Source organism: Trichomycterus rosablanca, chromosome 4 (assembly GCF_030014385.1).
Source record: "Trichomycterus rosablanca isolate fTriRos1 chromosome 4, fTriRos1.hap1, whole genome shotgun sequence".
In the NCBI taxonomy this organism is placed as follows: Eukaryota; Metazoa; Chordata; class Actinopteri; order Siluriformes; family Trichomycteridae; genus Trichomycterus; species Trichomycterus rosablanca.
In genome coordinates this window covers 39,266,901-39,284,588 of record NC_085991.1, presented here as the reverse complement: position 1 = coordinate 39,284,588, position 17,688 = coordinate 39,266,901, and the positions used below count along the sequence as shown (strand labels likewise).

Below are 17,688 nucleotides of genomic sequence, written 5' to 3'. Positions count from 1 at the left end.
TGGTCCGATCCAACAGACGAGCTACTGTAGCTCAAATTGCTGAAGAAGTTAATGCTGGTTCTGATAGAAAGGTTTCAGAATATACAGTGCATCACAGTTGCAGGGCTGTTTTGGCAGCAAAAGGGGGACCAAGACAATATTAGGAAGGTGGTCATAATGTTTTGCCCAATCGGTGAATATCTGTGTAGAAATGGGAGAGTGGAAAGATCATTCGCATCATAGTAAATGTGAAGCACTGGCGGGAGCCCTGACAGTGCAGGTAAGAAGGCGGGAATCTTGTGTGGACTTATTTACTTGACAATCTAGCGTGGTCGCATTATGCACACACACAGATTCATCCGTTCCACCGTTTCTTCTCCTCAAAGCCTCTGAGCTCATTTCTCAGTGCCTTCTTTATCCCATTAAGCTATGAGGTTGAGATATGGGAGCTGTAAGCAAGAAGGAGATTACGGTCTATATGAGAAGGGCCTAGTTTTACAAAAAATAAAAACACCCAGCAGCCCCTTAATGGTGTGTCAGTAATGCCACAGCTTTCAACTTCAATGAGGAACGGTTACTTTAGGAAACCTGGATGCTTTTAGGATAGAACCTGTCTTCTTTGATTAAGGTGCAACACATGTTCAAGCAGAGGAGATGGAAATGATATGCTTCTCAGAATATATTATATATGCTTCCTGTGGGAAATTCTAATGTAAATGTTTTTGTTGTATTTTCATCAATCCCTCATCCTGTATCCTTTACACTTCCTTTCTGTTTTTGCCTCTTTTTCCCTCACTCCCCTACAGTTGCAGTTAATAGTGGATGAGTACAAGACTGCTAACCTGACCATCTCCAAGCTCTGTGCTGACATGAGTGAGCTGCGACTGGTGTGCGTGGACGGCAAGACGGTGTACAAAGATCTGGAGTTCGAACGTGACCAACAGATGCACCAGCAAAACCAGCTGCTCCGGCTCAAAACCGCTCATCAAGATATCGTCGATATTATGAGCAGAGTCTACGAGACCTTTCGCAGTGATGGACCTGAGGTTTGTTTTTGTGTGTGGGTAACGTCACAAAGCCAGACATCAATAATAATAATATAATAATAAGCTTAGAATACAGTCTATTTACTCAGCCTGACAGTGGCATTATAACATGAGGATCAATAATAAACTAAATCATTGTGTTTTATTATCACGGTAGGAGGGCAGTACCTTGAGACTTAAAACAGCCCCACTGCCTTGTGGGTTGTCACCTCTTGAGCAGAGAAAACAATCACGTCTTACTTCAGCTTGGAAATAGCCCTAACTCATCGCAATGTTGTTACACATCTATTCATCTAATGAGATGTGGGCTGCTCGGTGGGTAGCACTGTCACCTCACAGCAAGAAGATCCTGGGTTGGATTCCCATGTGGGGCGGTCCAGGTCCTTTCTGTGTGGAGTTTGCATGTTCTCCCCGTGTCTGCGTGGGTTTCCTCCGGGAGCTCCAGTGTCCTCCCACAGTCTTAAAACATGCAAGTGAGGTGAATTAGAGATACAAAATTGTCCATGACTGTGTTTGACATTAAACTTGAACTGATGAATCTTGTGTAACCAGTAACTAGTAACGTGTCCTGTCAAGAATGTAACCAAAGTGTGTACAACATGATGTTAGAATCCTAATAAATAAATATCATTCTAGTAGGAGGGCCTTACCTTGAGACCTAAAACAGCCCCACTGCCTTGTGGGTTGGCCCCTTTGGAGCAAGGACAACAATCACATCTTACTTCAGCTTAGAAATAGCCCTTCTTACTGGACATCTGCAGTACAAAATCACCAGTGACTCTTGTGTTGCTACACATCTAACTTATCTAATGAGATGTGGGTGGCTCAGTGGGTAGCACTGTCGCCTCACAGCAAAAAGGTCCCGGGTTTGAATTTCCAGGTGGAGCGGTCCGGGTCCTTTCTGTGTGGAGTTTGCATGTTCTCCTTGTGTCTGCATGGTATTCCTCCAACATTCCAAAGACATGCAAGTGAGGTATATCGGAGATGCAAAATTGTCCATGACTGTGTTTGACATTAAACTTGAACTGATTCATGACCTGTCCTGTCATGAATGTAACCAAAGTGTGTACAACATGATGTTAAAATCCTTCCATCCTTACCTTGAGACTTAAAACAGCCCCTCTTGAGCAAGAAAAACAATCTCACTTTAGCTTAGAAATAGCACTTCTTACTGGACATCTGCAGCACAATATCACCAGTGACTCATCACAATGTTGCTACACATTTAACATATCTAATGAGATGTAATCTAAAGCAAAATAAATCTAACAGTCTCTAGTTAACATGTTCTAAACCCTACTGTAATAATCACTGAGTTTTGCAACATACTGTTCACTATGTGGTACTAAGTGCTAAACTTGCTAATCACACAGTTAATTATTTCCATGTTTCATATAGGTAAACACATAAAATATAGTAAACCTTATCAATATGTTTTAAACAGTTTAGTTATACTGAAGTGCAGTGTAGTCTCTGGACTGGGAGAAAGTGTGGTATGGATAATCAGCTGAACGTTACACCTCTGAGAGAACTAAAATGAACTGAAAGCTTATTTCTGAAGTTGCTTGTGTTATGGTTTATACTCCTTGGTATGTGAGTGAATGATATGAGGTGCCTTGCATTAGACTGGAAACCAGTCCAGGATCTTCCCTGATTGTACTCAGTGTATCCACATGGTGCTGGACCTCCTTTTATTCTAATTAAGATGAAACAAATGAACTAATACTTTGACATTTTCCAGATGTGCATTCATGTTAAAGGATTGTGTCTGGCTCCATAAAATCAGCATCTCAGAATATGGCAGCTGCTACACTTCTGCTAGCACTTACAACAGCACTGTTGAACACTTTCTATAACCGTTGATTCACCAGTAATAGCTTAGCAACTGTATGTAGCTGTGGGAACAATTTCAGCACTTAAGATCTGTTACAATAATTGTGTAGCTCAAGCAGGTCTACAACGTTTCCCAGTATTTAAATAAAAAAATCAAACTGTTCTATTTTTCAAAGCTAGGACATGAAAGCTTTGGTGTAGGATATTGATTTAACGTTTACATTTCCGGCTACTCTCATTATGTGTACTGATAGACTGTAGTTTCAGTTGATTTAGCTTTAGTGATTCTCGAACGGCCTGTGTAACAATCCTGATCAAAACAAACATCAAAAACCAAGTACGACCAAAACTACACAAGCACCACATAAACACAGTGGATTTGAATGTGCAATTAGCACTGTTTAGTATTGCGGGGAGAAAAGTGATCCTGTTAGTTATTGTGTTCTTTGTCCTGGTAGAAATAAATTCCATACTCAGATAAATGATTACATTCTGTAGCTGTTGTTGGTTTGTTAACACTAGCGGTGCTGTCCATGTCGAGATTACAATCAGATGTCACAGGCAGCCAGGATTTAATCAGTTTTTTATTCAGTGTTTGATCCATCAGATCTGGCAGCAGTCTTTGTGGTGTCTTTTTACTCTTTCTGTGTATTGTTAGATTATTGTTGAATATTTATTTGCATTTTTGTATTTCTGATGCATGGTTGTAGTTAAGTACATTGTCTGTATAACCTTCACAGTAAGCACACTTTTTTAATTAAGAAACAAACCTTTTTCAGAAAATTTGGGACATTTTTGTAAGATTCAGTAAAACCTGTGATTTGTTAATTCTTTTGAATCTTTATTGAACTTTAACTAAGTAGAACAAAAAAAAAAAGATTTCCAATGTTTTCACTGAGTTACTGTATTGTTCAGTATTTAATAAATATAGACACATTCAGAGTTTGATGACTGTGAGGGTGCCAGCCAGCAGGTGTGTGTAATAGTGTGTATATGATTTCAGGTGCTGCAGCACTGGGTTACCTACACTGAGAAGGTGGACAGTATGGTGGAGGAGGCTTTGCGTGTAAATGTTAAATGGTCCTTACTGGAGCTCTCTAAAGGGATCACTGGAGACAGCAAGACTTCCCCCAACCCTCTGTTCAGAGTACAGGTGATACTGAAACAGGAAACACCAGGGTCTACTGCTCAGGTACTACACACACACACACACACACACACACACACACATATACATCTGTACATACATGCATACATGTGCATACATACATACCCATATATACACACACATACATATACATTTACACAAATATATGCATACATACAGACATGTACATACATACAAATACATACAGTACATGCATGCATACACACAAACGTACATAAATACACATGCATACATACAGACATGTACATACATACAGACATGTACATACTGTACATACACAAATGTACACAAATACAAACACACATACACTGTATACTTTTCAGTCTAAAACTTAATATTCTTACAACAAATAATAATCATAATTAACACAACTTTAAATGATTTGAGTTTACAATATGAATCTTCTTTTCTGAATCAAATATGTTTATTAAATGCAGATTGTCCAGTTTAAACCTACATGCCCAAACTTTGCCTTTATATATCTCCCTAACTCCCCTGTCATATGTGCAGATTTTGGATCCTCTCTATTATAGTATTTCCCCCCTCCTACGCCTAATTATTTTTAACACATCTGCTTTGAATCTGTTAGATTTATTGGCCAATATTTACAGATACATTTTGACATATTTATAAAACCTGCTAGAATTCATGTGCTGCCATCTTTGAATCTGGTCTAGGGATCAAATGGGTCATAGTACAACTCAATGCACTTACAAAATATTTTTTTGAGGGTAAAAGAAACATGTAGTTATGTAGAGTTATGTGTACCATGTTTAATTATTAAATGTGTCACAACTATTTTGAAATGTTTGTTGCAGCCTTAAGCTTGAACCTATGATACATTTAAAACAGATTGTTTTGATTACCAGTTAATCTATCAGCAGGCGGTAACATCTGCCTGTACTGGTAAAAGATATCACAATACATGTTAGGTTGCTAGCTAAGAAAACATGCCTTACCTCCAAACCTCTGTTTCATGGTTTGATAAGGTTTAGGCTACAACTTAATGTATTACAGTGTAATTACTTGACTCAGAGTTAATTGTGTGTTTTAAATTCACCATATTGTTTGCGTTTGTTCCATCAGTCAAGATTAATTAGGATAAATGTTATGTATACTGTACAAATATTTTATTCTTGCTTGTTGTATCTGAAACAGCCTAGCCACTGGGAGGTGCACTTGTCAGTGTGGTCTTGTTGCTGGTCCCAGGCCCGGATAGAAATAGGATTGTAAAAACTGTGCCTGGTACACAAAACAGATCCACTGTGGCAACCCCTAAATAATGCAGGTTCAAGAGAATTTACAGTCATATTTTTATCAGTGGATAGAAAATGTGAATTGGGCAGAGGTAGCGCAGTGGCTAAGGTACTGGACAGGTAATCAGAAGGTTCCCAGTTCAAGCCCCACTGCCTGGTTTCCACTGTTGGGCCCCTGAGCTAGGTGCTTAACCTTTATATATTAAATACAAATAATATTTGGTCCCAATTGTAATTTGCTTTGGATAAAAGCATCTGCTAAATGCCATGAATGTAATGTAAATGCATTTTCATTTTAAGGGCTGCACAGATTTCCAAATGAAATAACCTTTGTTGTAGCTGAGATATCTTAAAAATATGCATATGTGAGTGCAGGATAACCTTTAGATAACAGAATTATTGATGAAAAGGTCAAAATTGTACCGTGTAAGGAGTTTTCCTCGGTCACCACAGTTACGTGCTGAGAAACATTTAATCATTTGCAATGGACAAATGATTATAATGCTCTAGAGTTCACCAACCTGCTAATAGATACGCAAACTATCCTAGCTCCCTCACTCCCTTCCACACACACACACACACATTGTACTGGTGTATCAGAATGCATCCAGCATTGCAGGCTGATGTAAACACTTACTTGTTTTACATACCAAATTTCTCAGCCACACTTTCACAGATAACAAGGTTTTTTTTCCAAGATTGCCAAGGGTCCCATTTTTAACTACATCCCTGATAGCTAGGAGACACACACAGAGCTGCCATGCCCTTGGGGTCAAACTATCAGAGTAAACGGTGTCTTTTTCTCATCCGCACATATCTGCAGGCCATGAAGTTTATGTGCTGGGTTTCCACTACCACAAATGATCAAGAGACACACAGAACACACCAAACTCAATACATTCCACTGTGAGCCAAGCCTGCTGCTTTATCATGGGACACCTTCTACATCAGCAGTAGCCAGTGTACACATACACAAGTGAAAAGGAATCTTGAAATTCTACTTTGATCAGGTCTTGATCACTACAAGCTGTCAGACCTACACTACGGGTCTGTTCAAAAACCTAGTGAACTGCCTTGCTGTTTACTGCCTACCTATGCCTGCCTAATAGAGAGGATTCTAATAAGACATTGAACTTTTAAGGCAGGTTATTCAGACGCACTACTTAGACAACGATTATGTCACTGCAGTTTCCACTTATAAAGCTAGCCTCAGGCCATTCAAACGAATGAGGCATCTCCCTCCGTGTATCAAAAATGGTTAAATTGTCACTGGCGAGCCCAAATTTGCAAATAAATGACACTTGTTCACCTTTATACAAATTAAAAATCGATGAGAATGTATTTACATTTCAAGAGAACTTAGCATTTGTCTGCCAAATTTTAAATCGTTGGTGAGAAAAGTTGAGCCCCACTGAGTGCCCCACTGAATGGATTGCCTTCACCACTAAGGAAGCATTAGATGCTCTATGTACAGATGATTATTCAGTCAGTTCATAGCTTCGAAATAATGCACCTTAATAGGCAGCATTTTAAGGCATCTAAGAATTTAGACATGCCTGCTTCTCTGGAGCCCGTAGGATGGCGTAAAATGCGTCTGTGTAAAGAGCTGACTGGGTTTTCAGACAGACCCTACCTGACCAAAAAGTATGTAGACATACTAAAGTCAAACAAGTCCTTAACATGTGCATTAAGAGTGCCGCACCACTCGTCTGTAAAGGATTTCCACAAGACGCTTTAGTGTGTCTGGGAATTTAAGGTCAGGCACTGATAAAGGACGTTAAAAAGCCCTGATTTGCAAGCAAGCTTCCAATTCACTTCAAAGCTGTTCAGTAACATTGAGGTCAGGGCTCTGCACAGGCCTTTGAAGTTCCTTCATGCCCAACTCAAACCATTTCTTCACAGACCTCACACAGGTGTACAGGGGCACCCTTGAGCCAGCTGAAAAACCTGAACTCAATTATCAGGAGGGGTGTTAATATGCTTTTGTGCATATACAGTGTATCACAAAAGTGAGTACACCCCTCACATTTCTGCAGATATTTAAGTATATCTTTTCATGGGACAACACTGACAAAATGACACTTTGACACAATGAAAAGTAGTCTGTGTGCAGCTTATATAACAGTGTAAATTTATTCTTCCCTCAAAATAACTCAATATACAGCCATTAATGTCTAAACCACCGGCAACAAAAGTGAGTACACCCCTTAGTGAAAGTTCCTGAAGTGTCAATATTTTGTGTGGCCACCATTATTTCCCAGAACTGCCTTAACTCTCCTGGGCATGGAGTTTACCAGAGCTTCACAGGTTGCCACTGGAATGCTTTTCCACTCCTCCATGACGACATCACGGAGCTGGCGGATATTTGAGACTTTGCACTCCTCCACCTTCCGCTTGAGGATGCCCCAAAGATGTTCTATTGGGTTTAGGTCTGGAGACATGCTTGGCCAGTCCATCACCTTTACCCTCAGCCTCTTCAATAAAGCAGTGGTCGTCTTAGAGGTGTGTTTGGGGTCATTATCATGCTGGAACACTGCCCTGCGACCCAGTTTCCGGAGGGAGGGGATCATGCTCTGCTTCAGTATTTCACAGTACATATTGGAGTTCATGTGTCCCTCAATGAAATGTAACTCCCCAACACCTGCTGCACTCATGCAGCCCCAGACCATGGCATTCCCACCACCATGCTTGACTGTAGGCATGACACACTTATCTTTGTACTCCTCACCTGATTGCCGCCACACATGCTTGAGACCATCTGAACCAAACAAATTAATCTTGGTCTCATCAGACCATAGGACATGGTTCCAGTAATCCATGTCCTTTGTTGACATGTCTTCAGCAAACTGTTTGCGGGCTTTCTTGTTTAGAGACTTCAGAAGAGGCTTCCTTCTGGGGTGACAGCCATGCAGACCAATTTGATGTAGTGTGCGGTGTATGGTCTGAGCACTGACAGGCTGACCCCCCAACTTTTCAATCTCTGCAGCAATGCTGACAGCACTCCTGCGCCTATCTTTCAAAGACAGCAGTTGGATGTGACGCTGAGCACGTGCACTCAGCTTCTTTGGACGACCAACGCGAGGTCTGTTCTGAGTGGACCCTGCTCTTTTAAAACGCTGGATGATCTTGGCCACTGTGCTGCAGCTCAGTTTCAGGGTGTTGGCAATCTTCTTGTAGCCTTGGCCATCTTCATGTAGCGCAACAATTCATCTTTTAAGATCCTCAGAGAGTTCTTTGCCATGAGGTGCCATGTTGGAACTTTCAGTGACCAGTATGAGAGAGTGTGAGAGCTGTACTACTAAATTGAACACACCTGCTCCCTATGCACACCTGAGACCTAGTAACACTAACAAATCACATGACATTTTGGAGGGAAAATGACAAGCAGTGCTCAATTTGGACATTTAGGGGTGTAGTCTCTTAGGGGTGTACTCACTTTTGTTGCCGGTGGTTTAGACATTAATGGCTGTATATTGAGTTATTTTGAGGGAAGAATAAATTTACACTGTTATATAAGCTGCACACAGACTACTTTTCATTGTGTCAAAGTGTCATTTTGTCAGTGTTGTCCCATGAAAAGATATACTTAAATATCTGCAGAAATGTGAGGGGTGTACTCACTTTTGTGATACACTGTATGTTTGAAATAATATTGGCATAATGCCATGTCTGGGCAGATGGACAACTGAGACTTAATGTGGGCTTTTTATTACGATCATATGTTTTGTTCAAGGAGTTGTTTTAGGTGAAGTTAACACAGAAAAGCCGGAGGCAAAGCGCTTGTAGAGCCTGAGGGGAATACAGTCCTGCAGGACTGGTTGGTTCTAAATGTGTGTGTGTGTGTGTGTTGTGTATGTCATTTCCAGGTGCAATTTTGCCCAACGCTGCACGAGCTGGCACAGATAGTGAACAGTATCGGCTCTCAACTCATCAACACTATCTCAGGCTTCAAACGGCTGCCTGACCTTCTCACACGCAAGCGCTCCGAAAGGAAACCTGTCCATATTATCATAGGTACAAAAGTTATTTCTTTATTCCAGCTGATTCATTAAATACACATCTATTATTCCTTGTCAGTGCCAATACCAGTTTAGAGGTGGTACAGCTGACAATAGAATCGCAATAGGGAACTGACAATGATTATATTATAGGGAACATTCTGTCACCTTACAATTTCTTGCAGCTATGCAAATATCAGCTAGCATAAAATCAGGGAAAAAATTGACTGTACGACAGTTGATGTTAAGCTAAAATTTCATGATTTTGACAGACCTCTTACTGCTTTTTATTACTGACTTGGAGTCGTGACTCAGTAGGTAGCACTGTCATCTCACAGCAAGAAGGTCCTGGGTTCGATTATCCAGGTGGAGGGGTCTGGGTCCTTTCTGTGTAAAGTTCGCATGTCTGTGTGGTTTTCCTCTGGGAGCTCTGGTTTCCCCCCACAGTCCAAAGACATGCAGGTGAGGTGAATTGGAGATACAAAATTGTCCATGACTGTGTTTGACATTAAACTTGAACTGATGAATCTTGTGTAACCAATAACTACTTGTCCTGTCTTAAATATAACCAAAGTGTGTAAAACATGACGTTAAAATCTTAATAAATAAATAAATAAATCTACAGAAGTATGTGGTCACCATATCATGCCATTCTATTCAAAACCATGACCTTTGAATAGAAGTGTAGCGATTTTGTAGCGATGACACCGGTGCACCCTTCTGGAGATTCTTTGCACTAGATTTTGGACTGTCTGTGGGAATTTAAGGCCCATTCAGTATAAAAGAAGTATTTGTGAGACCATGAACCAATGTTGGACCAGACAACCTGGCTCCCAGTAGATGTTCTGGTTCATCCCATGTGGTTGAGGACAGGACAAACCATCAAACCAGCCTTCTCCTTTTTTTTGGCACACGGCCACAGTCATGCTGAAACTGTGGCTGCAAGGATGGAAGCATATAATGGACTTCATATAATTGCTTTTATTTACCTGTTAGCCATGGGTGTGGCTAAAACACTTAAGTTTAATGGTTGCGATGAGTCTACATTCTTTTGGCCCACTGTCTCCTCACAGTTAGGAGGTCCTGGGTTTGATCCCCAGGTAGGGCGGTCCGGGTCCTTTCTGTGTGGAGTTTGCATGTTCTCCCCGTGTCTGCGTGGGTTTCCTCCAGGTGCTAAAGTTTCCTCCCACAGTCCAAAGACATGCAAGTGAGGTGAATTAGAGATACTAAATTGTCCATAACTGTGTTTTATATAACCTTGAGAACTGATGAATCTTGTGTAACAAGTAACTCCCGTTTCTGTCATGAATGTAACCAAAGAGTGTAAAACATGACAATAAAATCCTAATAAATTATTACTGACTTCTGTTGGATTTCTTAGTGATCTGTAAATGTACAGTATGTGCATGTTGTTTACATTTAATGTGAGCTTGTTGTTTAATATGTTATGTTTACCATAATAAATTAACTGTCACTCTTATACAGAGCAAGATGAAGAGATCTGTAAGATCCAGGCTGCTATAGCTGCAGGTATGACAGCTAATGCTGCTCACCTTCAGGCCTACCTGACCACCTGGGACAAGTACAGCAAGATCTGGGAGATTAAAAAAGACCCCTTTATACACCGCTACCAGAGCCTCAACTGTGCTGTGTCGTCGTTTAATGCAGACATAGCTAGGTGCTCTTTTTATTATTTTTGTACTTTCATCATGTCATTTGCCACGCTTCATTTCCAACCTTGATTTTAAATTTGGTACTAGCTTTTATTTTTCCTGCTTACTGTTCCTTTTTATATGCACTGTCTTTTAGCTCTAATAAAATTCACCTGAAGTTCACCTGAATAAAATTTAGCTTCTGATAAAAATGGCTTACTACTACAGTCTGGGGTTTAATGCAGTATTATCCAGCGTTAGCAATGTTGCAGTCTACAGGAAGGCTAAATTACATGGCATGGGTGAAATGCATGAATATCTTTCATGTTTTTGTCAGCTTACCTTACTAACAGTGACTCAGGGCAAGCAGATCATCAAATTCCCAATGTATAGAAGATTACACGTGTACATGTAGGACTTATTTTCCCCCTCAGGTTAATTTTAGGACAGCAGATGAATTTAAAAAGCCTACAAAACCAAAATACAATTCTAGACTACAAGCTAGATATAGGAAACATTGTAAATCATGGCTATGTTCCAATGAAATCTAGAAGGGGACAGGTTGTGCCTTGTCACTGAGACATCAGGTGTAGCCCCCCACCTCCACGAATGAAAAATAAACCCACTTTTCAGCATGCTCAGCCAAGATAGAACAATGTTGTGGCTAAAAAGGCACAAATGAAAAAAGGGTAGGGGGATAGAGCAGAAATGAAAATAGGTGGTCACAGTATGGCAAGCTGTTTCAGAAACCCAGAACAAGCCGGGGACAACAGTGAATGAGCAGCTTCCCAACCCATCAACTTACTCAACCCTTGCTTATACCATCACATGTACATAATAGCATAAAACTTGCTGTATCATTCTGCACTGTTATTGAGAGGTGTTGTGTTCCAAATACCATCATACATCGAACATGGTATGTCCCAAACAGTGTGCTAAATTAAATTTCGACAAATGCAAGGCTAGTATTTTATTTTAGTATTTTTTGTGTGCTGATTGAGACACAGCCCTCAAGCTTTCCAGCTGATCTGTCTTCTTTTTGATCTCATGTTAAGTTATTGTATGTGTTATGTAAAGCTGTCCTCCTACTTTACGGATTTAATTTAGAAAAAATGGAGAAAGTTTATTACAGTAGTGTTAAAAAAAATAGCAGTAAAAAAGTGAATAAAGCACAAAATCATTATAATAACTTTTATTTCCATAAATGCAAATGCACTGAAAATACTACACTTTCAATTCTAAATCAAAACATTAACTAAATTTAGCCAGTTTGTGTTAATCATTTACAGAAAGTTAAGAAAAATGAATATTAGGCTGTTCAAAATAATAGCAGTGCCAGCACTTTTCTTTAAAAACTACAAAAATTTATCTATAACATGAAAAAATGTTTGAGGTTTCACTTTACTTTAAATTACTGAACTAATATTTAGTGGCAAAACAATTGTTTCCGAGATCTGTGTTGCATGGAGTCGACCAACTTCTGGCACCTCTGAACAGGTATTCCAGTCCAGGATGATTAGACTACATTCCACAGTTCTTCTGCAATTTTGGGTTTTGCCTCAAAAAAACGCGTTTCAGATTTCAGCCCACAAGTTCTCTCTGGGATTGAAGTCAGGGGATTGGGCTGGTCACTCTATTACCTCAATCTTGTTGAAACACCCATTTTAAGGGCATTTCTTCTTCGACATAGGGCAACATGATCTCCTCAAGTATTCTGATATATTTCAATTGATCCATGATCCCTCGTATGCGACAAATAGGCGTAACACCATGGTATGATAAACATCCCCATATCATCATTTTGTACCACCGTGCTTTACTGTCTTCACAGTGAACTTTGGCTTGAATTCAGTGCTTGGGGGTCGTCTGACATACTGTCTACGGCCACTAGACCCAAAAAGAACAATTTTGCTTTCATCAGTCCACAAAATGTTGAGCCATTTCTCTTTGGACCAGTCAATGTGTTCCTTGGCAAATTTGAACCCATTCAGGACACGTCTTTATCTTAACAACGGGACTTTGCAAGGAGTTCTTGCTGGTAAATTGGCTTCACTTAATCATCTTCTGTACTCACTGGTAACTTCAGATGTTCCTTGATCTTTCTGGTGGTGATCATTGGCTGAGCCTTTGCCATTCTGGCTATTCTCTGATCCATTCGAACAGTAGTTCCACGCTTCCTTCTGCGTCTTTCAGGTTTTGGTTGTCACTTAAAGGCATTTTAGCTGAGCAGCCAATAATTTGCTGCACTTCTCTGTATGTTTTTTCCCTCTACAATCAACTTTTTAATCAAAGTACTCTGTTCATCAGAACAATGTCTGGAACAACCCATTTTACCCAATATTTCAAAAGGAAATGAGCTATGACCAACCTGTGCAACATTTGCCCCCTCCTACATTAAATAAGGGCCAAAATTGACACCCGTTCTTCTGCAGAATGAATGACTTCACCAATTGAACTCCTCACTGCTATTATTTTGAACAACCCCCTTTCAATCAATGCTTCAATTACTCAGAATGAGTGGCATGCATGTCCTAATTGTTGGGTTTGTTTTGTTTTCATTACTCTACTACACTTTCAAGTGAATTTTTTGCTATGTAGATATATCACTTCTACTAAAAACAGTGATTTATCAAGTTAATGGTGTTGGACTGCTATTTTTTTGAACACTACTGTATATATGCTCTTTTTTTACAGTGCAGGCCTGATCATACCAGCCTGTATAGTAAATCAAATGTATTTGTATAGCGCTTTTTACAATTGACATTGTCCCAAAGCAACATTACAGATTCCAGGATGGAAAAAAACCCTAAATTTACAAGAAGATGTGCCCAGGTGGCGCAGCAGGATATTCCGCTAGCACACTAGCGCCGAGATTCTGAACATCCCGGTTTGTGTCTCAGCTCCTCTACCGGTCGACTTACCGGCATCTAGCGGGCACAGTTGGCAGTGCCTTCAGCAGACACAAATTGTCCACCTTGTCTGCTGGGTTGGGGAAATGACCGGACCAAGTGGGTGGGGTCTTCAAGGACTCTGCTTAGCGGATAGAGGTGTCTGTGCAGAAGTACGGGTGTAAAGAAGGGGTCCACAGCAGCGGAAGACAACTTGACTACACTTCGTGAGAAAAAGGAGAAAATGCATAAATAAATAGAGAAAAATTACAAGATAAACTAGACTCAACAGGACCCATCCTTTTTGGTTGGCCTAAAGGATAAATAAGTTCATATTAATAATTACTAATATTACTAAGTTTAGTAAAAAACAAATAATTTAAACACTTAGAATAAAGTTGGAAAGTTTCTGGGCATGGTGAGTTCTGTTGCCACCAATTTCCAAGGCATGGCAGCCCTGAACTTACATGCTTCTGCCTCAGGTTGGTGTAAGGGTTCACGTGAGAGTCATCTTGAAGTAAAAACACAAACAACTTTTTTGTATTTGCACATACAGTATGTACTGTATATATATATATATATATATATATATATATATATATATATATATATATATACTGTATATACACTACATAAAAAAACAACTTTTTGTCATTTATGGGTTTTATTGTACACTGTATATGTATACTGATTAAATGTTTATTGAGGGTTATTCAAACAGTATTTTTCCAATCAAGTCGTTGCACTTAAAATAACACAAAGGTTGCCAGATTTCTGTACACAGTGTGCATCCAAAATTCACTGCGACTGAAAATTAAAGGCGCTATGATCCAAAAGATGTTGTCCCACCTAACTGTACTGCAGCTGCATCAGAAACATTCCTCAAAAATTGAATGTAACATTCGTTTTGGAAGCTGCATAGTTTTGTTAGTACCATTGCTGCCAAACAGTTCTTATTTGTTTGAGCTACTTATTGTACCCTGTGTGTGTGTTTACGTTCATTTGATTTCTGTTGCTTTACATTATTCGATCCAGTTGGCAGCCCACCACTCAAAACATCAGTGCTAGTGGCATGTTTCCGGTGGGAGGGAATTGGAGACGGGTAGATTGGGAGCAAACGAGGGTGAAAAAAATACTGAACATGGTTTAAAAAAAAAAAGAAAAGCTCCAAACTGGCAAGGGTTCTAAGAGTAAACAAGCTGGGTATTTTACTACCATTTTATTTGGTGTATAGTGGGGTTGCACTATCACATACTTCTTCTTTGTGATTGTAAGTTTGGATTCCTGAGTGCTTTTTTGCCCTATCGATGAGTGCTTTGCACAAGGTCAAAAGTCAGTCAGCAGCCGCACTTGACTGCAGATTTTCGTCTGTGCAGCCCCATGTGTAGATCATTACCATGTCAGTCTGGTCTGTGTGTGGGTGTGTGAACGTTTGTAGTTTCTTTTTGTATTTGCATGTGCAGCTTAACACATCAATAAGGTGTGTGCATGTTTGTGTGTGCGCGCAACAGACTTAATAAGCATGTTCAGGCATTAATTACCTTCTGCAATCAGGTCCATGTTTAACTTCACTGATCTGCTTCTTTGCCCTTTAAAATGATCAATGTTGTGAAAGCTGCACGTTAATCTGAGTGTCCTTGTGTAAACAGACAGATTTCTTACTACACTACTAAATTTCTCTCTGCATTCTATGACTTTGCCTCTCTCTCTGCAGGTATACAGAGGTGGCCAGTGATGTGCAGAAGGAGGAGACCATGCTGAGTGTGCAGTTTGTGCTGCTAGACTGCTCTCCGTTGAAGTTTTCCCTGGTGCAGCACTGTAATGAGTGGCAGGGCAAGTTCACCCAGCTCCTCAGCCATATGGCCAGCACCAAACTCAATGAGCTGCACTGCTTCATGCACGACAATGCACAAAGGTGTGTGTGTGCGTGTGTGTGTGTGTGTGTGTGTGTGTGTGTGTGTGTTCAACAAGGACGGATTAAGGATAGTCTGGGCCCCTGGGCAAATAATAATTTTGAAACAATACAAATTCAGAAACATTAAGTAAGGGCCTGAATCGCATATTTGCAACAAAACGTCTGTTGTGAAATATGGTAGCTTGCCTGGCAATTTGTAGGTCCCTAGTAAGTCAAGGAGCCATGGTAAACGACTTCTATGGAAGTCAAGGGCCCCATAGCAGGGGCCCTCGTGATCAAGGGCCCTCTAATGGTATGCCCTGCTCTTCTCTAGGGCCCCCTGGTAGGGACTCTCATAACCAGGGCCCTCTAAAAATATGCCCCCCTCTTTCCTAGGACCCCTAATAGCCAGAAGTCAAAGTCAGAGCAGTGCCACAACGCCTCATCCATTTTCATAAGGGGCCCAAAAGCATGGCTAGGGCCCCCAAAAGCATGGCTAGGGCCCAAAAGCGAAAACTAAAACTAACATCTGTAAGCCAGCAGATGTGAATCATTTACATTAACAGCATTTAGCAGATGCTTCTATCCAACGCACGTACAGTACTGTGACACTATATTGTTTAAGCAATAGAGGGTTAACGGCCTTGCTTAAGGGCCCAACAGTGGCAACCTGGCAGTGGTGGGGCTTGAACCAGCGAACTTTTTTGATTACTAATCCAGTACCTTAACAAATAGGCTATAACTGCCCTAGGCTACCAAGGCAAGAATTAGTTTGTGTTTTTGTTTACTGCTGAATCAAACAGCTCTTTTTTGTAGCACCTGGATAATCCCTAAAGCTGTTGGAATCATTTTTATAGAAAAGAAAATGATAATCAAAACATTTGCTCATTAAGGGTCTCATTTTACAATGTATTTACAGAAGTATGTGGTTGCCAGATCATGCCATTCTATTTAAAACCATGTTCTTTGATTTGGAGCGCTACCATTTTTGTAGCTCTGACACTGTGCACCCTTCTGGAGATGCTTTGCACAAGATTTTGAACTGTCTGTAGGAATTTCAGGCCCATTCAGCATGAGAAGCATTTGTGAGATCAGGCACTAATGTTGGACAAGACTACCTGGCTCCCTGTAGATGTTCTGATTCATCCCAAAAGTGTTTAATGTGGTTGAGGGGATGGCACAGTGGCTCAGTGGGTAGCACTGTCACCTCACAGCAAGAAGGTCCTGGGTTTGATTTCCAGGTGGAGTGGTCCGGGTCCTTTCTGTGTGGAGTTTGCATGTTCTCCCCGTGTCTGTGTGGGTGTACAAATTTACAGAAGTATGTGGTCATTACATGATGCCATTGTATTCAAAATGATGGTCTTTGATTTGAAGCACTACTGTTTTTGTAGCTATGACACTGTGCACCCTTTTGGAGATGCTTTGCACAAGATTTTGAACTGGAAACTTAAGGCCCATTCAGTATAAGAAGCATTTGTGAGATCAGTCACTAATGTTGGACAAGACAATCTGGCTCCCTGTAGAGGTTCTGATTCATCATAGAAGTGTCTAATGTGGTTGAGGACAGAACAAACTAACAGACCACGACCTTGTTTTTTGGCACACAGCCAGTCATGCTGAAACAATGGCTGCAAGGATGAAAACATATAATGCATTATATAATTGATTTTATTTACCTGTTAGCCATGGGTAAGGCTTAAACAGTTAAGCTTAATAGTTAGGATGAGTCTACATTCTTTTGGCCTAATAGTGCGTATCCTGCATCAGCACCGGGGCATGATGTTGTTGTTGTTGGGGGTAGAATAAATACCACTCTCTATTAGAAATTTACTAAGTAGAATGTGAGGTCATCTGTCTATGAGCTGAAACTGAGGCATAATTAAGATAGGCTAAAAGACTACTTTTTGAGGTTATTACATTCTTTATTTAGTAAATGCAGATATTAAAGCAGGTTGGTTCTGTGTATAATAGTAT

The 17,688-nt window shown here is 40.3% G+C and overlaps 1 protein-coding gene across 1 annotated transcript in view; it reads left to right on the top strand.

The window, feature by feature from the left end:
* Positions 1-17,688, top strand: part of dnah2 (dynein, axonemal, heavy chain 2) — a 294,787-nt gene that overhangs the window by 79,813 nt on the left and 197,286 nt on the right. The window contains exons 16-20 of the mRNA XM_062993580.1: positions 786-1,025; positions 3,862-4,050; positions 9,149-9,296; positions 10,766-10,958; positions 15,535-15,735. Of these exons, the coding sequence (XP_062849650.1) occupies positions 786-1,025; positions 3,862-4,050; positions 9,149-9,296; positions 10,766-10,958; positions 15,535-15,735 (971 nt within the window). The remainder of the gene's footprint in view (positions 1-785; positions 1,026-3,861; positions 4,051-9,148; positions 9,297-10,765; positions 10,959-15,534; positions 15,736-17,688) is intronic.